The following is a 24,407-nucleotide window of genomic DNA, read 5'->3' as shown; positions in this document are numbered from 1 at the left end:
AAGCAGAGGACTACTTGAATGCCCCCTGTGACTAACCCTTATTAATCTATCTATCTATATATATATAAAAGGATCGTTCTGTCTGTCTGTCTGTCCTCTGGTGTGCGTCTGTCCGGCTATGCACTCGAAAGTTATAGAGCATACCTACGCGTGCGTTACCTCCAAATAAAGCTTACGGTTCCGGGACGGTCGTAAGCGTATTTACTTTTCGGTCGGACAAAAATTGTTTGCGCCTTATGCAAAAAACCTTCAAAATTAAACTCATTATCTGCTAATTAGCATTGATTGACTGACGTCAATGTTCGACCAATCCTGTGCCGTCACGATTGACCAATCCTACAGTTCAGTCGCCTGATGGTTGGCCAATCGCTGCGTCTGTGGGCGGGACTAATCGTTTTCATCTCAGGGATGTGGCAGCCATTGTCTCAAAACCCCATTTACTTCCAGCTCAAAATCTGCTCATCCAGCTTCGAAAAAGTTAGTATCTCTTATGTTATTTTTAAAAGATTTACCAAAAACGTTTTATAAATACTTTCACTTTCATCTTTCAAGGTATTAAAAGGTAGAAATGTTGCCCGGCAGCAGATTGAGAGAGGGACACAGAGACAGGGCCCAAAAGCCTGGGACTCGATTTAAAATGTTGCCCGGCAGCAGATTCACAGAGGGACAGAGAGAGGCCCCAAAGCCTGGGACTCGATTAAAACCGCCCGGCCCAAAACAGCCCTGGCAAAGCCGGGCTCCCCCAGCTAGTACATTATAAATGTGTGCTTGACAATGATATTGGAAATATTTTTTTTCCTTAGCTTCCTAAAAGCCTTCCTGAATATTCCCCATCTGTAGGTTGTTATGTGCCAGAATCCCCATGGTTGTAGGTAATTAAGTGGATCTCGGTGGTAACCAAACTGAAGATTAATGCTGTTTAACAGATATGATTAAACCCTCTGGAGCTCAGTGTGTGAAGCTTGGTTACATGGAGGGACTGTCACAATCCAAAGCAATCTTCAGTGTTCATCTCATTCTCAGATACCAGCTCCTCCATCAACCACACATAGCCTGTTCCACACTGAAATACCAGCTCCTCCATCACCAATATAGAGCCTATCCTACTGCCAGATCCCTGCTCCTCCATCAGCCATACACAGTCTGTCCCACTCTGATATACCTCCTCCATCACGCACGCATAACCTCTCCCACTCACAGATACCAGCTCCTCCATCACCAATATAGGGCCTGTCCTGCTCCCAAATACTAGCTCCTCCATCACTCACACACAACCTCTCCCACTCACAGATACCAGCTCCTCCATCACCAGTAGAGAGCCTGTCCCGCTCCCAAATACTAGCTCCTCCATCACCAGTAGAGAGCCTGTCCCCCTCTCAGATGCCAGCTCCTCCATCACCAGTAGAGAGCCTGTCCCTCTCTCAGATACCAGTTCCTCCATCACCAATAGAGAGCCTGTCCCTCCCTCAGATACCAGCTCCTCCATCACCAGTAGAGAGCCTGTCCCTCTCTCAGATACCAGTTCCTCCATCACCAGTAGAGAGCCTGTCCCTCTCTCAGATACCAGCTCCTCCATCACCAGTAGAGAGCCTGTCCCACTCTCAGATACCAGCTCCTCCATCACCAATATAGGGCCTGTCCTAGCCTCAGATGCCAACTCATCCATCACCAACACACAGCCTGCTACTCTCAACCTGTTTACCTGCTGGGAATGGGCATAAACCTTCCCCATTACAGAAGTTAGCAAGGCCCTATTTACTTGAATTTGTTAACATCAATTTCTTTGTCTACTATAGTCTCAGGCTTGGCTCATTGGTAGCACCTTTGTCTCGGAGTCAGAAGGTCATTGGCTGACACTCCAGTGCCGTACCGGGGGAGTATTTGCCGTACCGAGGGAGTGTTTGCCGTACCGAGGGAGTGTTGCACTCTCTTTCGGATAAGATGTTACACCAAGACCATGTCTGTCCCCTCAGGTGGACGTAAAAGATCTATTGGTAGAAGAGCAGGGGACTTCTCCAGCGTTTTGGCCAACATTTTTCCCTCAACCAACATCTCTAAAACAGACTGACTGAACATTTATCTCAGTGTTCTGTGCATAAATTGGCTGCCATGTTTCCCTACATTACAATAGCGATGACACTTCAAAAGTACTTAATTGGTTGTGAAGCGGTTTGGGCCTTCCTGAGGTTGTGAAAGGTGCTCCATAAAGACAAGTTTTATTTCTTTCTTTAGGAGTTTGAATCTAGTCAGGTGATTAAAAAAAATAATATTGTGTTGACAGCAGATTTGTTGGGGGGCGGGGGGGGGGGGTGTATGGAAATAATGATCAGCTGTGCAGATTCTTGGCCTCTGATATACACATCAAGTCAGAAGGCCCAACCAGTAATGTCTACCAGCAACGGAATTCAGATCGAGACCAGTTTCCAAGATTTGTCAACCTTAATGGCCATTTTCTGGTAACAAATTTGAAACCCTACTTTTTAAGCAAGTTCTCTGCTTTCAACAAGTGAGAGAGAAATGTCCCCTTGTTGTCCGGTGGGTTACTCCAGTGAAGCAGCTGTTTGTTAAGAGCAAGAGAATGAGCCAACAAACTAAGGCCTAGAAATTGGGTTGAGGCGCCAAACTGGCGCCAAGTCCGCTTGGGCGCTGATTTTTGCGCTGCGTTGGGAGTAATACCAATCGCCAGAAATTCAGTTTCAGAAACCCTCGAGGGACACGGGGCGAGGCTCGAGGTGCTCTGCGTCCCTCTTAGGGTGCTGAAACTGAATATTGCAGCGCAACGTGCCGCAGCGCCACACGCTGTGGCACGGCACGCTGCGGTACTGCAGGCCTTCCTCCCATTGTTAAGGGGGAGGGGCCTGCAACAGCACGATCCCCGATCGTGAGTGCCGGCAAAAGAGCCCAGCACCGAGGAGAAGTGCCGGGCTCTCGGGAAACAGCTGGCAATGCCGCGGGGGGGGGGGGGGTCAGGAGGCTGGGGAAGGAGGTGCTGGCAGGCGGCCGCCCTGCACCTCCACCTTAACTTGCGCCGCTGCCGGCACAGCAAGGCCCCGTGAACCGGGCGCGGGTAGCGAACGGCGCTACAGCGGCGTTCGCTACCAAATATCGCGAACGGGGCGCTGCGCACACCGATGACGTCATCGGTGGCGGCGCAGCGCAACAGGCTAACGCCACCATTAGCGCCCCTGCTGAATATCGCGGGAGGCGCAGCCAGTGGCGCTACAGCCACTGACTGCCTCTTTAGGCGCTAACAGGTGGCGCTACTCACCCAATTTCTCCCCCTAAGCATCTGTCCAGATAATCACTTCACCCAAAGAAAGTTGGGGGCATGTGAAGTACAGAGTACAACCATGTCTGTATACTACACGGGTCATTAACTTATATCTGCTGTGTCGTGTATGCCTGTTGTCGTCACTCATTGTCCCTAAGATTGTGAAACTCCTTAGCACCCTCAGTCTTCGCTTCCCTCAACCATCTGTAGGCTTTTAAAACTCAAGCTTGGTGTAAAAGCTAATCACTGCTTCTTTATTTATCTTTCTCTCCTACTGTTTTCAACCTTGGTGGTGTCCTGCCTTGGCTCTTCATTTTTTCAGTAAATATAAGCTCACTGTATACTGATGACCAATGACTAAGTGAGTGATGATCTTAAATTGAGAACAGTCAGGAATTTCCCGGCTTGCAAACCAGAATTTCCTGTGTACAAAGAGTTAGATGGACCGCTAATGGGAAAGGGGGGGGGTGCGGTCACACAGATTATTGTGTGTCCAATCGTCATCCTTCAGTGGAACATGGAAAGAAGATCTGCCTCTAAGGAGAATGTGGTGGTGAAGGATTAAGAATCCAAACCAAATGTGTCTTTTTCCATTTTGGTTGGGTTGCGCCTCTTTGGTCTGATTTCTAATTCTGATGATGTGTCACAACACAATCACATTCTTGGCTTGAATCAAGCAAAAAGTGCGGCCTCTCTCACCAGCCTGACACATTACAAAAACACAAGAAAAAGTTACGGGCAGGAAAAAGCCACTTGGTCCACTGAAGATTGTCCCACTGTTACTCTAATTCCCAGGGCATCCAGCCTGAGGTCTGCAAGCCCTGGAAAGCTAGCCCACAAAGCCAAGGCAACTCAGCTCTATTTTCTGTCATATTTCTTAGTAGACATTTCTTCCCGTTTCCGATTCCGTGGGCTAGGAGGTTTGGAAAGGGTTGTTCTTAGCAATGTCACCTTATTGGTGGATACATCCTAAATCAGAACACCAAGATCTGTTACTTTCAGCAACTTGAGATGTTTGCAAAGTAACAGGGGTGTGGATTTAACTCGCTCAGCTTTCCATTCGATTGTATTTGAACTTCCCCCTAATGTTTTTGATTCCGTTCCACTGCAAACGTTCAACAAAGTTTGAGTAAAGGTATGTTTTCTAGTGCCTCTTCAAAATTAACTTTTCACTCATTTAGATTTATCGCCTCTTGACCTACAGGCCTCACTCAGTTTCTGGGTTCGTCATCTAACTATACAATTGAATTATTTCTATACCTCTCCCAACCTTTAACCTTCTCATTTTCCTTACGGTCTTGTACTTTTTCTCAGTCTCGATTCACAACTACTCATTGCTGGTCTGGAATATGCTACGTGAATTTGAGAAGTTAGTTACCTTGTGAAGACAGAAATTTCGAACACAGAAGGTGGCCAACTCGATGGTGTCCAGCAGAGTCACCTGTATCATTCCGTAGGTCTCTGTTCCTCGGCCGGGCCAGTACTGGTCACACTTCACCTGCACAAGGACACATGACAAAAATAATTAGAGGGGTCACAGACGGTGGGTATAGATACCTGTACAGAGATACAGGCAACAACAATAATGCATTAAAAACCACTCGATGGATAGGAATGGAACCAGGCGAGGGCCATCCCACCCAGCTGGGCAATGGCGAGGTGTTGGAGGATGATAGTGGCAGTGGGTATAGATACCTGTACAGAGACACTGGGTACAGGCAGTGGGTATAGGTACCTGTACAGAGACACTGGGTACAGGCAGTGGGTATAGGTACCTGTACAGAGACACTGGGTACAGGAAGTGGGTATAGGTACCTGTATGGAGGTGCTAGATACAGGCAGTGGTTACAGATATCCATAGAGAGACATTGGGAGCAAGCAGTGTATATAGGTACTGATACAGAGAATGTGGGACCACACCACAACAACCAGAGTTGGAGGAATGCGGAGTTCTCAGAGGGTTGTAGGGCTGGAGGCGGTTATAGAGATAGGGACGGGTGAGACCTTGAAGGCATTGGAACAGGAGAATGAGAATTTAAATTTGAGGCGTTGGGTGGACCAGGAGCCAATGTAGGTCAGCGAGCACAGGCGTGCTGCGTCAGTGGAACTTGCTGCGAGTTAGGATACACGCAGCAGAGTTTTGCATCGAGTTAGGATACACGCAGCAGAGTTTTGCATCGAGTTAGGATACACGCAGCAGAGTTTTGCATCGAGTTAGGATACACGCAGCAGAGTTTTGCATCGAGTTAGGATACACGCAGCAGAGTTTTGCATCGAGTTAGGATACACGCAGCAGAGTTTTGCATGAGCTCAAGTTTATGTTTAGTGGAGAATGAAGGCCAGCCAGGAAAGTATTGGAATAGTCAAGTCTGGAGGTGAGAAAAGTATGGATGACGGTTTTGGCAGAGAATGGCAAGGGTGGAGACAGGTGATGTTACACAGTGTATCGGTACCAGTACAGACAGTGGGTACACAGAATGGTATCAACACCAATACACTGAGGAATCTGTAGCACAGTCAGTGGTACAGAATTATAATGGCCCAGTAATTCCGTTCCAAACGCGCGAGTACGGTCGGGGTACTCACGCGTCTGGCCGGAGGAAATGCCGGTTTTCAGCATGCACAGCGCATGCAGGGAAAACCGGCATTTCCTGTCCTCTGAACGAAGGGGTTCAGAGGCACAGCGCGTGCGACTGCACAGGCAGCGCGTGCGCAGTGAACTTCGTCGATTTCATTCATGGATTCAGTGAGGTTAAGTCCTTACAACTTACACATGAAAAAAGCATGTGTAAAGTTGCTCCAGAGGCTGCGGAGGAAGATATATTTTATCGTGGAGCTTCTGAAAGGCAATATTTTTGTTTGGGAAAGGGAGGAAAGTTATTTTAAGAAATGCTGAGGTAAGTTTTAAAGTTTAATTTTTTTTTTTTTTTAAACGGGTTTTCAGTACTGAAAGTCATAATTAAATACATACATTCATACACATAAGTAAAGGACTATATACAGACATACATACATAATTACTTAAAAGAATATATTACTGATGAAAAGTTTCTTTCTTAAAAATGTTGGAGTCATTTTCACATTTAATAAACACAGCAAATTCAATTCACATAGCCACAATTGCTCCTTCTACCTACAGTACTGAAAACCCGTTTTAAAAAACAAAAATAAACTTTAAAACTTACCTCAGCATTTCTTAAAATAACTTTCCTCCCTTTCCCAAACAAAAATATTGCCTTTCAGAAGCTCCACGATAAAATATATCTTCCTCCGCAGCCTCTGGAGCAACTGCACTCATGCTTTTTTCATGTGTAAGTTGTAAGGACTTAACCTCACTGAAAGCATGAATGAAACCGACGAATTTTACTGCGCACGCGCTGCCTGTGCAGTCGCACGCATTCTGCCTCTGAACCCCTTCGTTCAGAGGACAGGAAATGCCGGTTTTCCCCGCATGCGCTGTGCATGCTGAAAACTGGCATTTCCTCCGGCCAGACGCGTGAGTGCCCCGACCGTACTCACGCGTTTGGAATGGAATTACTGGGCCAACATTTTACATGTCAATAAAATGAAAAATTTAACAATTGCACAATTTGCCCCCTCGCATCTGCGACTGAGGGTCCAATGACCATTGTGCAAGAGGTCATCGTCGTACGTATCCTCACACTGTTCCCTTTCAGGAACTGTATGAAGTGGTGGAAGGATTTCTGGCCACGTTAACGCTCCTTCCGTGACCATAACCATCTTCATACCAGCCATTAGGGTGGTTAGTCCTATGGCGTGAGGGTTTTACGGGCTCCCACAACCCATCTGAGGGGGGGGGGGGCCACCCACACCTGCGGACGCAAGTATCCCGCTGGATGTCCACCCAGAATTTATAGTTGGAGCTCCGACTCCACTTGCCGGGACTGTCTGGAGCGGGGTTCGAAACCCTACTCAGCGGCGGGGATGCTTACCGCTACGCAAAAGGCCCACTCCGCGCAAAAGGTGGCACCCATACGTTTCCTGCGCCTTTTCCCTCCCCGTGACTGGAGCCCTATGCTGCCACTTGAAAGACCAAGCTATCATCTGTCCTTTTTGCGGCGCCTTGGACTTCTCATTACCAATGATGAGCAGGCGCTGCGCCTCCACCTCGTTGAGGAGATTGCTGAGGTCACCATCAGTTCAATTGTGAGTTCTTTTAATGCTGTGAATTGTGCTCATTCCAGCCATTTCACGTTGCTAATCGGAGTGGGCCTTTGGCGTAGCAGTAGCATCCCCGCCGCTGGGCCAGACGGGGTAGTGTTTCGAACCCCGCTCCAGACAGTCCCGGCAAGTGGAGTCGGAGCTCCGGCTCTAAATTCTGGGTTGACATCCAGTGGGATATTTGCGTCCGTGGGTGTGGGTGGCCCCCCCTCCTCGTATAGCTTGTGGGAGCCCGTAAAACCCTCCCGCCATAGGACTAACCACCCTAATGGCTGGTACAAAGATGGTTACGGTCACGGAAGGAGCGTTAATCACGGCCATAAATCCTTCCACCACTTCATACAGTTCCCCAAAGGGAACAGTGTGAAGACATGTATGACGACGATGTTGCTAAATAAATAAATGGAATGAAAAAAATTCTTTCAGGGCTTTTAAAAGTCTTTAAATTGCTTTAATTCTGTTTAAAATTACTTCAGATTCTTCAAAATAATGTAAACGTTTTTAAAAGTTTATAAAAGTTACCAAAAGCTTCATAAAAATACCAAAAACCTATTTAAAATGCTGCTCTGCATGTAAAAATGCTTTGCAGCTTGTGAGAAACATTGGGGGCGTGTCCTATTAAACGGAGACCTCAAGGGGCATGTCTCAGTTGCACAGCGCGCTCCAGGCTTCGCGCTGGCTGCACTCCTGGGCGGCGTGACGTCAGACGCTGCCCGGGATTCTTCTCTTTCAAAAAGGAATTCCAGGCGTCCCTGGAGGTGAACGGCAGGCGCGTCGGGTAAGTGCAGATCGGGGGCTTGCACGCGCGGCAAGCCCCCGATCCGAATTTCTGCCCCATTAGATAAGGTAGTGTAACACAAGGCAGATGTGGTTAAACTATGATAATAGGATAAAAATACACATGTTCAAACTACCGAAAGGCAAATTTAGGACTAAAATCAGGACGTTTTTCTTCACAGTAATATGTGAAAGAAAGACTTGCATTTATATAGCGCTTTTCACAACTACCAGCTGTCCCGAAGTGCTTTACAGCCAACGAAGTACTTTTTGAAGTTTAGTCACTGTTGTAATGTGGGAAACGCAGTAGCCAATTTGCGCACAGCAAGCTCCCACAAACAACAATGCGACAATGACCAGATAATCTGTTTTTTGTGATGTTTATTGAGGGTTAAATATTGGCCAGATCAATCGGGGATAACTCCCCTGCTCTTCTTCGAAATAGTGCCATTGGATTTTATATCCACCTGAGGGGGCAGACGGGGCCTCGGTTTAACGTCTCATCCGAAAGACGGCACCTCCGACAGTGCAGCACTCCCTCAGCGCTGCACTGGGAGTGTCAGCCCAGATTCTTGTGCTCAAGTTCCTGGAGTGGGACTGTGAACCCACAACCTTCTGACTGATGCGGACCAGGCTTCTGGATAGGGCCGAGGCAGGGTAAACCCTTGCACAGTTGGATCCCGTCCCGGATAGACTTTAGGTCCTTTTTTGGATGGTGAGCCACAAAATGGCCGACCGTCCTTTCTCACCCGTACCTAACTAATGATTCAATAAAGGTTAAAAAAAAATCTGCCAAGTGTTGGAAACCAGAAATGAAGACAGAACATGTTGGAAACACACAGCAGGTGCATCAATATCTGTGAAAAGACAGATTAACCTTTTGAGCAGAGACCCTGCGTCTGACGTGAAATGTTAAGCTGCCTTTCCTCTTTCAGGCACTGACAGCTCTGCTGCGTATTTCCAGTCCAGTGCTTTATTTTTTATTTGTGATCCAATATTATAGGGCTGCTTCAGGCTGCCACATCACATTGCGGAATTGCTTCAGCAATAAACTAAGCAGCTCCTATCGTATTTACACTGGACCTGGTACCCGCACTGGGGGACGTGGCTCAATATAAAAAAGTAAATACTGGCCGTCTGCACTTCACACTCAGCAGAGCAGCTCAACTCATAAGGAGACTGCATATTCAGCCATCAATGGGAAGAGGGCGCTATTGCTACAGGCAGGGTCTCAACAGCCAAGCTGTAGCTGTTGACGCAATGTACCAACAGTCAGTCGATTGAAGCCTTATTTATTGTCAAGGCCAGGTGCTGTAATCCACAGCAATCAACCCTACACGGAGCAGATTGAGTGGTGTGGTTCCATTTACAGTGTATTTCAGAACTTGCAATTATATAGTGCTGTAGTGCATTTCTCCAAAACATCCCAAAGCACTGCTGGCAGAATGAGTTGCTTTGCAGTGCAGTGCCTGTTGCTATGTGGGTGATCATTCTGTGACACAGCTATGGCCCCCAACCAAAATCACCAGATCATCTGTTTTTGGTGACATAGACTGAGGAGCGAATGTTGGCCGGGGCACAAAGATCTTAAATGCCCAGCTAGTCCAGAGCTCAGTATAACATCTCATCCGAGAGTTGTGTGAGAGGATCGGGATTTGGCCGTCATATTCCCCACAGTTAAAGAGCCCAGAGATGCTCACACTGAAGAATGTCCATTTGGACAAGGTATTGGAGGGTTGGAACACGTACGGAACCAGCACCGCACTCAGAGGGTTGTGAATCTTTGGAATTCTCTACCCCAAAGGGCATTAGATGCTCAGTCGCTGAGCATATTCAAGGCTGAGAGAGAGAGATTTTTGGACTCCAGGGGAATGAAGGGATATGGGGATCGGGAGGGAAAGTGGAGTTGAGGTCGAAGATCAGCCGTGATCTTATTGAATGGTGGAGCAGGCTCGAAGGGCCGTATGGCCTGCTCCTGCTCCTAGTTCGCATGTGTCTGCGCCTTCACAAGAGGAGGGAGAGTGGACCGGAGTATCGGAGCTACAATGATGCAGCCAAATATCCGCCCTGCGCTCCCCGTCAGGGCGGATTCTCCGGATTCCCTGCCGGGAGCACACAATCACCTACTTCAGTGCAGAACTGAGGGAGTGTTGCACTGTTGGAGGTGTTGTCCTGCAGATGAGACATTAAACCAAGGCCCTGTCTGCCCTCCCAGGTGGACCTAAAGGATCCCATGGCACTATTTCGAAGAAGAGTAGGGGAGTTCGCCCCAGTATCCTGGCCAATATTTATCTCTCAATCAACATCACTAAAAACAGATTATCTGGTCATTATCACATTGCTGTGCGCAAATCATAGAATCTTCAAGCACAGATGGAGGCCTTTCGGCCCATCGTGCCTGTGCCGGCTCTTTGAACGAGCTGTCCAATTTAGTCCCACACCCCAGTTTTTTCCCCATAACCCTGCAAATTAGTCCTCTTCAAATACGTGTCCAGTAGCCTTTTAAAAGTTCCACCACCCTTTCAGGTAGTTCGTTCCAAATCATAACAACCCTGTGAGTGAATAAATTCCTCCTCATTTCCCCTCTAGTTCTTTTGCCAATTATTTTAAATCTATGACCTCTGGTTACCGACCCACTTGCTAGAGGAAATTGTTTCTTCCTACTTGTTCTATCAAAACCCCTCATAATTTTTAATATCTATTAGGCCTCCCCTTAGAAGTGCCATAACCTACAGGGCTACGGACCAAGAGCTGGAAAGTGGGATTAGGCTGGATGGCTCTTTTTCGGCCGGCGCGGACACAATAGGCCAAATGGCCTCCTTCTGTGCCGTAAACTTCTTTAATTGATTCTATGATTAACCTTCTCTGCTCTAAGGAGAACAATCCCAGTTTCTCCAATCTCTCCACATAACTGAACTCCCTCATCGCTGGTATCATCCTGGTAAACCTCCTCTGTACCCTCTCCAGGACCTTGACATCCTTCCTAAAGTGTAAGAAGTCACACAACACCAGGTTATAGTCCAACAGTTTTATTTGAAATCACAAGCTTTTGGAGCACTGCTCCTTCGTCAGGTGGACTCTCCACTTCACCTGACGAAGGAGCAGCGCTCCGAAAGCTTGTGATTTCAAATAAAACTGTTGGACTATAACCTGGTGTTGTGTGACTTCTTACATTTGTCCACCCCAGTCCAACACCGGCATCTCCACACCATTCCTAAAGTGTGATGCTCAGAATTGTACACAATGCTGAGGCTGAACAAGAGATTTATAACGGTTTGGCATGACTTCCTTGTTTTTGTATTCAATGCCCCTATTTACAAAGCCAAATATCCATATGCTTTCTTAACCGCATTATCAACTTGCCCGGCTACCATCAAAGATTTGTGAATGTGCACCCCAAGGTCCTTCTGTTCTTTCACCCCCCTCAAAATAGCACCATTTAGGTTATACTGCCTCTCCATGTTGCTTCTCCCAAAGTGCCTCACTTCATACTTATCCGCATTAAACTGCATCTGCCATTTCACCAGTCTGTCTATGTCCTCCTGAAGTCTGCTACTATCCTGCTCACTATTTACTATGTTGCCAAGTTTTGTATCATCCGCAAACTTTGAAATTGTACTCCTTATACCCAAGTCCTGGTCATTTATATATAACAAGAAAAGCAATGATTCTAATACTGACCCCTGGGGGATCTCACTGCATACTTCTCTCCTGCCAGAAAACCATCCATTCACTGCTACTCTCTGCCTCCTATCCCTCAGCCAATTTCACACCCAAGTTCCCACTGTCCCTTTAATACCATGTGCTTCTATTTTCCGAATGTCTGTTATGAGGTACTTTATCAAATGTCTTGTGAAAGTCCATATATACATACAACATCTACTGCACTACCTTCATCAACGGTGGCATAGTGGTTAGCACTGTTGCCTCACAGCACCAGGGACCCGGGTTCGAATCCGGCCTCGGGCGACTGTCTGTGTGGAGTTTGCACATTCTCCCCGTGTTTGCGTGGGTTTTCTCCGGGTGCTCCGGTTTCCTCCCACAGTCCAAAGATGTGCAGGTTAGGTTGATTGGCTATGATAAATTGACCCTTAGTGTTAGGGGGATTAAATACGTGGGGTTACGGGGATAGGGTGGGATATGTGTTGGTGTAGGGGTTACGGGGATCGGGTGGGATATGTGTCGGTGCAGGCTCGATGGGCCGAAATGGCCTCTATCTGCACTGTGGGGTTTCTGTGATTCTGTGATCTGTGAACCCTCTCTGTTACTTCATCAAAGAACTCAATCAGGCTAGTCAGACACGATTTGCCTTTTGGCTGCCTCGTTACAACAGTGACTATACTTCAAAAGTAATTCATTGGCTGCAAAGCGCTTTGTGACATCCTGAGATCATGAAGGCGCTATATAAATGCAAGTCTTTAATCATCTCGAATGTTTCTTTTACATTTTTCAAAACTTAAATTTGTGCCATGAGCAAGAAGAAAATCCACTCCTACCCGAGATTTTTCCTCTAATTTCGTCATCATGACGATGGTTGCACTCCTCTGTTCCCAGACCATCCTCCAGAAGTCCCCGAACGTCTCTGGGAGGGGCCCCTGAGTGGCGATATAGGCGTTCTGCTTTCGGTAGCCGTCGATGTAGTTTGCATTGATGTAGTCACTGCCTGAGATACCTGCCAGTCAGGAGCAGGAAGAAGGTGTTTAAAAAAAAAAAATCAAATGGATCGCACGACGGCTGCGACATATGTGTAACATTCCGCCATTCTGCACATCTTCCTGCTCCGCTAGGACCTGGGCTCCCATCGAGGGTCACCGCAGCCCAGAGGTTCAGCCAGGCATCCCATCCGGAAATTTCTAAAAAGTATTATCAAACAAATGGACAAACAAACACAAATTTGTTTGGCTATTTCAATTGGGCGGGTGTTAATTTGTTGAAAGTAAATGTGGAACTCGCTACCGCAATGAGCAGTTGAGACGAATGGCATAGATTCATTTACGGGGAAGCTAGATAAGTACACGAGGGAGAAAGGAACAGAAGGATATGTTGATAAGTTTTGATGAGACCAGTTGGGCCAAATGGCCTATTTCTGTGCTGTAAATTCCAACCAAGTCAACACTTTCACTAAAATGGGAGAGAAATTTCAAAAGCAGAATAAGGGTAATTTGGTGAAGCTACTAAGTTGGTGTGGAGCCTCCCCAGCAGTAAGTATCAGATAATTGAAGTTATAGTGTCATTGTCCGTCCTCCCACATATGCTTGCATCTAGCGAGCCTCTGTGCTGGAACATAGCCTTGCAACACTACTCCAATCAAGCACTCCTACACAGAGCTCAGGGCAGTTTCAGGGCCCAAATGTCCAATTGAAAGGTTTCCAATTATTTTTACCATCAGCAAATTAAACAGTGAAAGAGCCTTGTCAGTTGTAACTGTAATAGCCATGTGGCTACGATTTCCTCGATAGTCATGACCAGTGGGCAAGGGTTTCCGCTGAGAGCATTACCCCCTGAAACTAAGGTCACATTCTCCTCTCGGCCCCTCCTCCACCTCTTGCCATGTTTTGGAACTGACCCAATTTGCCACAAGATACAGTGACCAGCTGCGGCCAGCAACTTCACGTTTGTTTTCAGGTCCGAGGCATATATGCAGATTATTAACCACGATAACTTGTGATTGAGGCCATGTCGCAGGTGTAAGCAAAGAAAGCAGCAAAGCCCTGCTTCTCGGACTGATTTCGAGCCTCTCGGGGACGGTTTAAAATGCAGTGAGAAACTCCAATATCTGCCAGCATTTTCCCAGGGCAAAGCCTTGCATGAGATGCTGTCGCACTGCACAACTTCTTCGGTCACTGTATCTTGTGGCAAATTGGGTCAGATCCAAAACATGGCAAGAGGTGGAGGAGGGGCTGAGAGGAGAATGTGACCGTAGTTTCAGGGGGTAATTTTCCAGGCTAATGCTCTCAGCGGAAACCCTTGCCCACTGGCCATGACTATCACGGAAATCGTGGCCACATGGCCGTTACAGTTAAAACTTGCTTCATACCAGTCTTCTCTCCAGTGCTGAGGTTGCCATACACCTCTGAGACCAAAGTCTGGGGACTCTTGACTATCTGCAAGTTTCCATATTGGCAGACAGGAAGCAAAGAGTTGTAATAAATGAGTGGCAGGCAGTGACTAGTGGGGTACCACAGGGATCGGTCCTAGGACCCCAGCTATTCACAATATATATTAATGATCTAGACGAGGGAACTAGATGTAATATCTCCAAGTTTGCAGATGACACAAAGCTGGGTGGGCGTGTGTGCTGTGAGTAGGATGCTGAGAAACTCCAGTATGATTTGGACAGGTTGGGTCATTGGGCAGATGCAGTATAATGTGGATAATTGTGAGGTTATGCACTTTGGTGGTAAAAACAGGAAGGCAGATTATTATCTGAACGGCAATAGATTGGGAGAAGGGGAAGTGCAACAAGACCTGGGTGTCCTTGTGCACCAGTCGCTGAAGGTAAGCATGCAGGTGCAGCAGGCGGTTAAGAAGGCAAATGGTATGTTGGCCTTCATAGCGAGAGGATTCGAGTACAGGAACAAGGATGTCTTGCTGCAGTTGTACAGGGCCTTGGTGAGACCACACCTTGAGTATTGTGTGCAGTTTTGGTCGCCTTATCTGAGGAAGGATGTTCTTGCCATGGAGGGAGTGCAGCGAAGATTCACCAGACTGATACCTGGGATGGCAGGAATGACGTATGAAGAGAGATTGGGTCGATTGAGCTTGTATTCGCTAGAGTTTAGAAGAATGAGCGGGGATCTCATTGAAACTTATAAAATTCTAACAGGACTAGACAGACTAGATGCAGGAAGGATGTTCCCGATGGCAGGGGAGTCCAGAACCAGGAGTCACAGTCTAAGGATAAGGGGTAAGCCATTTAGGACTGAGATGAGGAAGAATTTCTTCACCCAGAGAGCGGTGAACCTGTGGAATTCTCTACCACAGAAGGCAGTTGAGGCCAATTCATTAAATATATTCAAGAAGGAGTTAGATATATTTCTTAAGGCTAAAGGGATCAAGGGATATGGGGAGAAAGCAAGGGCAGGGTACTGAATTTGGATGATCAGCCATGATCTCATTAAATGGCGGAACAGGCTCGAGGGGCAAAATGGCCTACTCCTGCTCCTATCTTCTATGTTTCTATGTTAGAGGACTTTCATTATTATAGATAAGAGCTTCCACTGTACATCTCATCAATCTACTACGTCTTCATTTGCTTTGGATATTGCATCTTCTATGTTGAAAACTTGTCACAGCATCCAACACACTCACTCCACCGTGGAGTTCTCAGACTGGGTTAATTCTGCCTAAAGATGACCGAACAGTTCTTGTTTGGTGGATCAATGTGGTCCAGAGCTGGCGTAAGAGGTACCAGCTGAGTCAACGAGTGCCAATGACTGAAATGATATGCTAATCTTGAGAAGAATTACTACACCTATTAAAGACTGCTCCCTTCAGTTCTGTTTTTCTTTCAGGCTGTGGTACATACACTAGGCCCTGGCTTCGTACCAGTCTTCTGTCAGCACTGTGGTACTGCACTTCCCAGAATCAATAATGAAGTATTGTTTTACTCACCATTAATCTTTTAGAAGCTATGTGAAATAATAAAATGACATTCCACCAATCGAGCCAGTTCCTTCAAGGATCACAGAAAATCCCATGGTGCACTCTCTGCCCACCCCATTTGTGCCCCTTTTTTTTTTTACTGCAGATCTACTTCTAGTTGGGTTGCCAATTCTGGTTGCGCTTATCCCTGGAGGTTTCATCACATGACCTCCTGCCTCCAACCGCCCCGCCCCCACCACTGGTCGCCTAACACGTCCAACCTTGCGAGGCAACACCTTCCCACGCCATTTGGAAAGCGATTGGCTGATTCTTGACTGTCAATCAAACAAGCTTTCTCCTATCTCCAATATTTTTATAACCAATAACAAAATTGTCCAATGTAAAAAAAATCCAACATTTATTTTAATGCTTTTTTGAATTTTTCTCCTGAGTTGTTCACAGCAGTGTCCTGGAGATTAATCTTTAAATCTTGGATCCTCCAGGACAATCCTGGAGGTTGGGAACCCTAACTTCTACTTCAAGAGGTTATTGCGCTCGGACTTGCGGGGCTATGAAATCCATCCACTTTCCATTCTGGATCGGATTCCACTCCCAGTAGTGGGCACAGCCATTTACAAGGCACAATCACAACTCACATTTTCTTGTAGTGAATCTTTCCCTGCTGGCTGGGGTAAGATGGGGTACGGACTGTGCAGTGAACACCACTAACTGTGGCCAGTAACATTCACCGACGGCTGTCCCTGCAGGGAATCACGGGGGAAAAATCCCAGTACTCCGTGTCACTTCATTCATACTAAGGCATTGCTGCCAAAATCAGATCTGCAATATAAAAGAACAATAATCTCCAGGTAAATGGCTTTGCCGTAGTTCTCCCTGCCTTTCCCTTTCCAGAGCTAAATCTACCAACACTGCAGAACATGCGTTTAATTTTACATCCTACATTGCGCACTCTTGACCTTTGCCCGCCCTGCTGTGACATTTCCATGGTTGCAGTAGTTCAGGGGTGATGACAATCCACTAACTCTATCTGCACTTAAGCTTATAACCCACTCCCGATACTTAATCTAGCCCGGCACTTCAGTGCTGAGGCAGTGCTACACTGTAGAACTCGCTGTTTTTCAAAGTCGAGTACCAGGTTTTTCCCCCGTGACTCTGCTGGGACAGCACTGCCGTCAGTGAATGTTACTGGTCACTGTTAATCGAGGCTTACCTATTCGGGTGGCCAATAAAGATCCCATAGCACTATTCAAAGAAAAGGACTTCTCCCAGTGTCCTGGTCAACATTCCTCCCTCAGGAAGCTCCAGGCCTAGGAATCCGCCGGCCCAGGAATCCCACCTCCTGGCTATGCCCCTCTGAAGCGGGTGACTTTGTTTTAGGTGGACGGAGGTTGCGCTCCAAATAAGGTCTTCCTCCAGAAACTGGCGGAGAAGAGCGGGACACGCTCCACCGCCAGCTGTCACACTCTCTCTCATTCTTCCACCATCCACTCCCAACTCTCCTAAAATGTAATTCTTAATTAAAAATGTAGGTTGGACATTTGTGTCGAGACGATACTGGGTTCCTCTGGAAGTTCACAAGAAAATTGTAAAGAGGGAGGACTCACTTTCATCTGGCATGTGTACCAAATGCTAATGTAATAAACCGTATCTGTGGGTGCACACCCTAGTAGTAGGTGGACCTTGGTTATGCAACAACTGTTAGGGCACTCATAATACTTTTGGACTTGAAGGCGGAGGGAACAGACTTTCACATAAGGAGCGTAATAATCTCGGCAAAATTATCAAGCAGCGAGAGTGCTGTGACACTTGGCTAGTCACTTGCTGTGCACAAATTGGCTGCTGCATTTCCCTACCGAACAACGGCAATTCATTGGCTGTGGAGCACTTTGGGACTTCCTGAGGACACGGAAGGCGCCATATGAAGTTCTTTCAGTGAATCTCGCTACATGTGTGGATTCACCTGACAGGACTGGCTCAGCTGTGATGCTCCTCCCAGTCAAACCAACTACCTTTTTAGCTCTACACATGATGAATGGCCACTTGAGTAAGGTACCAGAGGGAGGTTGCTGCCTGTGGAACAGTCCCTCAGCGTCTTCAGGGCAGGACGGAAGAAAATTGGAGGGAAAGTGAAAAGAAAAAAAAAACACCTGGCCTGTTACTGGGAAAAAAAAGTGACCATCAATTCATATTTGGCCATGTATCTTCAGGCCACCCAACCTGATCTACTCTCCAGATCACAGAAAAGGCAGTAGTGTGTGCTCCAACGAGGATCAGACATTCTTCTCTGAACATTTTTATGCCAAACATGAATAACGAACAAAACTAATGTCCTCAGGCTCGACCGCTTTCAAGGAGTTAATGAAGAGTCAGCAAAGGTCATCTGAAGCCAATATTCTGCCTCCCCACTGTAAACGAAAGCCAATTTTCGTCTGTGTCATTGCTGAATTGATTGGGGCCCAGTACATTACTATATTGCCCCATAGCATGTTTTTTCACAGGCTGAGTGTTCCAATTCATCATCAGTATTATGATGCACAGCCTGATCCCTACAAGCTTCCTCTGTCATGGCTAAGTAATTTCCAAGCTTGAGCCAGAATGGCCATCGGCTATAATTACTTGGGCCTCCAAGACAATCAATTTCCTGACTGACAAAAGGCCTCTCATTACATTTTGCCAGAAATATACAGCATAAATCACATACAAATTAGCTGTGTAATAGATCAGTGAAACTTTAAAAAGATACTCTGCTTTTCTGTGCTGTCAGCTTGCTCCTGCACTCTGCGGAAAACTCGGCATTGATTTCTACTTTTTTTCCGCTATTGAATTCTTTTTCTTCATAAAAGGTGACTGTCATATTATCAGTAATGACAAGCTGAATTTACCAGGATACTGTTGCTATTCTGTAGGATATGAAACGGGCAGAGAGTTTGCCACGACGCTGGAAACCTGTGAAACTATTGGCGCAACCACCGAGGGAGAGGCGTACCCCCTCTTCAGCTCTTTTTGGCATGGGGCGGGGCCCTTTCCACCTGTGCCTCTGTGAACGAGCTGGTGTTGCTGGTAGGAGTGGTCAGCGGGGCCGGCCATGCGGAGGTAGCCGCATTGGCGCACTGGAGGGTCCTGGGCAGAGGCGGCGAGGCAGACTCAGTCCCTGCAACAAGCTGGTCGGAAAGTTTAGCTACCAGCGACAATGTGTTGGAAGAACTGCTCTAATCAAGGATACTGTAGAGACATTCCCCATGTTGAGCCACAGAGTGGTCACAGCACTCCTCTCCCCCACGCCCCCTTTGCATCGCAAATTGATCATCACGTCACTATCGTTGCCAGCGTACAGTCTGGCGAGCACTTCGGAAGGAAACAGTTCTCTCTTAAACCCAATGGGCCGGATCTTGCTGGGAAAATAATGGTGCGTTAATGAAGCACGTCGTTATTAATGCGCAAATCGCCCAGCCAGTTCCGGGGATTAAGAGATATGCTTTGAGCTGCGAATCTTCAAAACTTGTTGGTCGATTTACGACGCTCCTCTGTTTGCTTCACACAAACGGCAGCTCGCCATCAATCTCTCTGTTATATAAGAACAATAAGAAATAGGAGCAGGAGTTGGCCATTTGGCCTTTTGAGCCTGCTCCGCCATTCAATAAGATCATGGCTGATCTTCTACCTCATCTCTACTTTCCTGCACTATTCCCATATTCCTTGATTCCCTTAATATCCAAAAATCTATCAATCTCTGTCTTGAATATACTCAATGACTGAGCCTCCACAGCCCTTTGGGGTAGAGAATTCCAAAGATTCACCACCGTCTGAGTGAAGAAATTTCTCCTCATCTCAGTCTTAAATGGCCGACCCCTTATTCTGAGACTGTGATCCCTAGTTCTAGACTCCCCAGCCAGGGGAAACATCCACCCTGCATCTACCCTGTCAAGCCCTGTAAGAATTTTGTATGTTTCAATGAGATCACCTCTCATTCTTCTAAACTCGAGAGAATATAGGCCTAGTCTACTCAATCTCTCCTCATCGGACAAGCCCCCCCCCCATCCCAGGAATCAGCCTGGTGAACCTTCGTTGCACTCCCTCTATGGCAAGTATATCCTTCCTTAGGTAAGGAGACCAAAACTGTACACAATACTCCAGGTGTGGTCTCACCAGGGCCCTATAGAATTGCAACTCTGGCGTTAAAGTCGCCAAGGAGGATCAGCTTGTCCCCCGTTGGGACTCGGGACAGGGATTGTTCGAGGGTGGAGTAGAATTCCTCTTTGGTCTCGTCTGTGGCTTCCGGTGTTGGGGCGTACGCACTGATGACCGTAGCACACTGGTTCCGGGCTAGGGTGAGCCGAAGAGTCATGAGGCGCTCATTTATTCTGCTAGGAGAGTCTCTGAGATGCCCAACTAGTTCATTTTTTATGGCGAAGCCTACCCCATGGGGGTGGCGTTCTTCTTCAGGTTTGTCTTTCCAGAAGAAGGTGTAGCCAACGCCTTGCTCCTTGAGCTGGCCTTCCCCTGCCCGCCGGGTCTCTCTTAGGGCGGCGATGTCAATGTCGAAACGTCTGAGCTCCCAGGCAACGATAGCAGTACGGCGTTCCGGTCTGTCACTGTTGGGGTTGTCCAAGAGGGTCCTGACGTTCCAGGTCCCGAACTTCATTTTAAAGGGTGGAAGGTGCCTGTGCATGACTTCTTTTAACTGCTTCACGACGACATGCAAGACGTGATCCTGACCAACGGTTCCACCACGGACCCAATTCACGTACGAACTGGGGTCAAGCAAGGCTGTGTCATCGCACCAACGCTCTTCTCGATCTTCCTTGCTGCAATGCTCCATCTCACCCTCAGTAAGCTCCCCGCTGGAGTGGAGCTAATTTACAGAACAAATGGGAAACTGTTCAACCTCCGTCGCCACCAGTCCAGATCCAAGGTCGTCCCATCCTCTGTCGTCGAATTACAGTATGCAGACGACGCTTGCGTCTGCGCTCACTCGGAGGTTGAACTCCATACCATCGTCAACACCTTCACCAAAGTATACGAGAGCATGGGCCTTACACTAAACATCCGTAAGACAAAGGTCCTCTACCAACCTGCCCCCGCCACACAGTACTGCTCCCCGATTATCAAAATCCACGACAAGGCCTTGGACAACATGGACCACTTTCCATACCTCGGGAGCCTACTGTCAACAAGGGCAGACATCGATGACCAAGTCCAACACCGCCTTCAGTGTGCCAGTGCAGCCTTCGGTCGCCTGAGGAAGAGAGTGTTTGAAGACCAGGACCTCAAACCTGGCACTAAGCTCATGGTCTACAGAGCAGCAGTGATACCTGATGTAATAAAAAGTCTCACACATCAAGGAACTTTAAAGTAAGCTTTAAACAACTTATAATTCTACTATATACAAAAGCGGTCTTCACCATGCCTCTAGGAGAAGCCCTTTTACTATACTGAGCAGTTCAGTATTTATACTAGTCCAAACACAGGAAGTGACGTATGCACAGGAAGTGATGTATGCACAGAGTTCACAGTTCACAGGAAGTGATGTGCACATCACTTCCTCCGGAAGTTATTTATTATTATTACATTCTTCCCTCCTGCGAGATTAGAAGGCTGTGGTCTTCCTTTTATTCTGCAGCCGCCGAACGAGGAAGAGTCGCAGCCGTTTGGGTTCCCGTCGTAGAGGGTCACTGGTCCGCTTACATGCTGTTGGCCATTGGTCAGAGTCTGTGTGGCCTGGATTACCCTGTGAAGGGTCGGGGAGATCATGGCTTCGTGTACGAGCCCCAATAGGTGCAGAGTCGGTCTGTCTCTGTTCAGAGGGAGGTGCAAAGCTGGTCTGTGGCGGATCAGTACTTTGGTGCGCGGTACTGGGAGGGTCGCAACTTTGAGTACGGGGTTCTACCGGCACCAAGCTAGTTGGTGTCAGATCAGGATCCTGGAGAGGGGTACCCGGTAGGTTCCAAGAGGCTCCTGGTAAAATACCATCACTCGATGTCCCACTAGGTCCTGGTGGGCAGGGAGCCAGATCCCGTAATGATACGGTAGATTCTCGGCCGTCGGGATATCGTATGTATGCATAGGTGGGGTTGGCATCAGTTAGTTCGACCTCGTCTACGAGAGGGTCATTTTTAGACGTCCGAACGTATCTTCGGAGTAGTACAGGTCCAGGAGTAGTTAGCCATGACGGGAGGGATGTCCCATAAGATGAGCGACGCTGGAATCCAAAGAACCGCTCATGAGGTGTAGTATTTGTGGCTGTAGAAAGAAGGGACCGTATAGAGTGCAATGCATCCGGAAGCACTGCTTCCCATTGCTGGTTTGGTAGGCCCCGAGATCTTAAAGCAAGATGTATGGAATTCCAGATGATACCGTTATACCTCTCTACCTGCCCATTTCCGATGGGATGATATGGCGTCGTTTTGCTTGTAGCAATTCCCCGTTCTGAGAGGTAGTCCTTGAGTTCCCTTGACATAAAGGATGGACCCCGATCCGAGTGAATGTAAGCCGCCATGCCACAGAGAGAAAATACCTGCTCAAGGCAGCAGATTACTGTGGACGCCAGCATATTGGAGCAGGGGAAGGCAAACGGAAAACGTGAATATTCATCAATCATGGTGAGCAAATATGTGTTCCGAGTTGAAGAGGGCACTGGGCCCTTAAAATCGATGCTAAGTCATTGCATCGGTTGGGTTGCGTGTATGAGCATACCATCTGAGGGGCGGAAGAACTGAGGTTTTAATTCTGCACAAAGCCGGCATTCTGAGCACATTTTCTTTACATCTCCAGTAGAAAAAGGGAGATTCCGTGATCGTACGAAATGTAGCATGCGCGTAACGCCAGGATGACACAATCCATTATGGACATCTATGAGAGTAGAGGACGACATAGTGGAGCAGAATGCTCATGTGAGGGTATCCGGGGCCACATTCTCCTTGCCAGGTCGATAGTGAATGGTGTAACCAAAAGAGGCCAGTTCCATCCTCCAAAACTGTATTTTATTATTCTTAATTTTGGTTCGTTTTCGATTATCGAGCATGAAGGCGACTGATCGCTGGTCCGTGATTAATGTAAAGTGCTGGTGAGCTAGGGAATGGTTCCACTTCCGTACCGCCTCTATGATGGCTGTGGCTTCCTTCTCAACCGGAGGATAATGTAGCTCGGCACCTTGTAAGGTCCTGGACATAAATGCTACAGGACGACCTTCCTGATTTAGAGTAGCCGAGATCGCCACCTCCGAGGCATCACATTCGACTATGAAAGGGAGATTCTCATCGATGGAGTGAAGAGCCGCTTTCTCCAACTGTTTTTTGAGAAGGTTAAAGGCTGCAACAGCCGCTGTTTCCAATGGAAATGATCTAGCATGCAGCAAGGGTTGGATTTTGTCTGAAAAATGAGGAATCCATCTAGTGTAGTATGCAAACAGACCGAGAGCCCGACGTAAAGAAGCCGGATTCTTAGGTGACGGGAGCTCTTGGAGCGGGCGAAGTCTTTCTGGGTCTGGCTTAATGATACCATTGCCTACGCAGTAGCCAAGGATGTTGATGGTTGGTTGCGACTCAACAGATTTAGATTCATTCAAAGTTAAGTTACGGTGATGGAGAGCATCCCGAAATTTTTGGAGGTTGGCGTCGTGTTCCTGTTGATCGTGACCTGCAATAGTAATGTTATCAAGATAGGGAAAAGTGTCCCTTAAGTTTTCCTGCTTAACCAGGCCATCCATTGCCCGTTGGAAGACAGCCACTCCATTAGTAACCCCGAATGGGAGGCGACAAAATTGGTACAGCCGTCCATTAGCCTCAAAGGCCGTGTACTGCTTATCTGAGACCTTCAAGGGTACCTGATGATAGGCACTTTTCAAATCGTAAGTTGAGAACACTTTGTATTCGGCCAGTTTATTAACCATATCATCAATGCGTGGCAATGGGTAGGCGTCCAAGTCAGTATATTGATTGATGGTTTGCGAATAATCAATGCATAGTCGTTGTTTGTGAGGTTTTAGAGGGTTCTTGACGATGACGATTTGAGCCCGCCAGGGCGACGAACATGGTTCAATGATATCCTCTGCTAAAAGTCGAGAGATTTCAGCCTCAATAAAAGATTGGTCTTCCTGACTAAAGCGCCGCGATTTCGTTATTATTGGTTTGCATCGAGGAGGAATACTGGCAAATAATGAGGGTTCATCAAGTGAAGCTGCTGATAATGCACAAAACGGTAATTTAGACAGTATATTAGAAATAGTAAGTCCAGGTTTGGATCCGCCGAACTCAATGGTAAGTTTCTTATGCTGTTTTTGAAAATCCAGCCCTAAGATGAGATCACTACATAAGTCCTTGAGCACCGAAAGTCGGGTGGAGGGATACATGCGACCATTAAGTGTCATATCAATAATACAAAAGCCGGAGATTCTGGTATTAAGTGATGACTGAGCCATCGCAATTGCCTGGTCCGATGGGAAGATATGTAGTTTCAATTTCGCAACAATCTGTTCTCTAATGAAACTATCAGTACTTCCTGAGTCAATTAAGGCATCTAAGGTATGCCCATTAACTGAAACTTTTGTAGTTGCATGAAACAGGTTCTGTGGGCA

At 47.2% G+C, this 24,407-nt stretch overlaps 1 protein-coding gene across 1 annotated transcript in view; it reads right to left on the bottom strand.

The window, feature by feature from the left end:
• The window catches only part of LOC147108325 (receptor-type tyrosine-protein phosphatase delta-like), a 620,473-nt gene that overhangs the window by 61,394 nt on the left and 534,672 nt on the right, over window positions 1–24,407 (bottom strand). The window contains exons 29-30 of the mRNA XM_086004913.1: window positions 12,727–12,902; window positions 4,650–4,769 (exon numbers count right to left, since the gene is read on the bottom strand). Coding sequence (XP_085861039.1) covers window positions 4,650–4,769; window positions 12,727–12,902 — 296 coding nt within the window. The remainder of the gene's footprint in view (window positions 1–4,649; window positions 4,770–12,726; window positions 12,903–24,407) is intronic.

The sequence above is a fragment of the Somniosus microcephalus genome, chromosome 13 (assembly GCF_052327205.1).
Source record: "Somniosus microcephalus isolate GS21.2 chromosome 13, FLI_Smic_1.0, whole genome shotgun sequence".
Classification (NCBI taxonomy): domain Eukaryota; kingdom Metazoa; phylum Chordata; class Chondrichthyes; order Squaliformes; family Somniosidae; genus Somniosus; species Somniosus microcephalus.
This window is presented reverse-complemented; position numbering and strand designations above follow the sequence as displayed.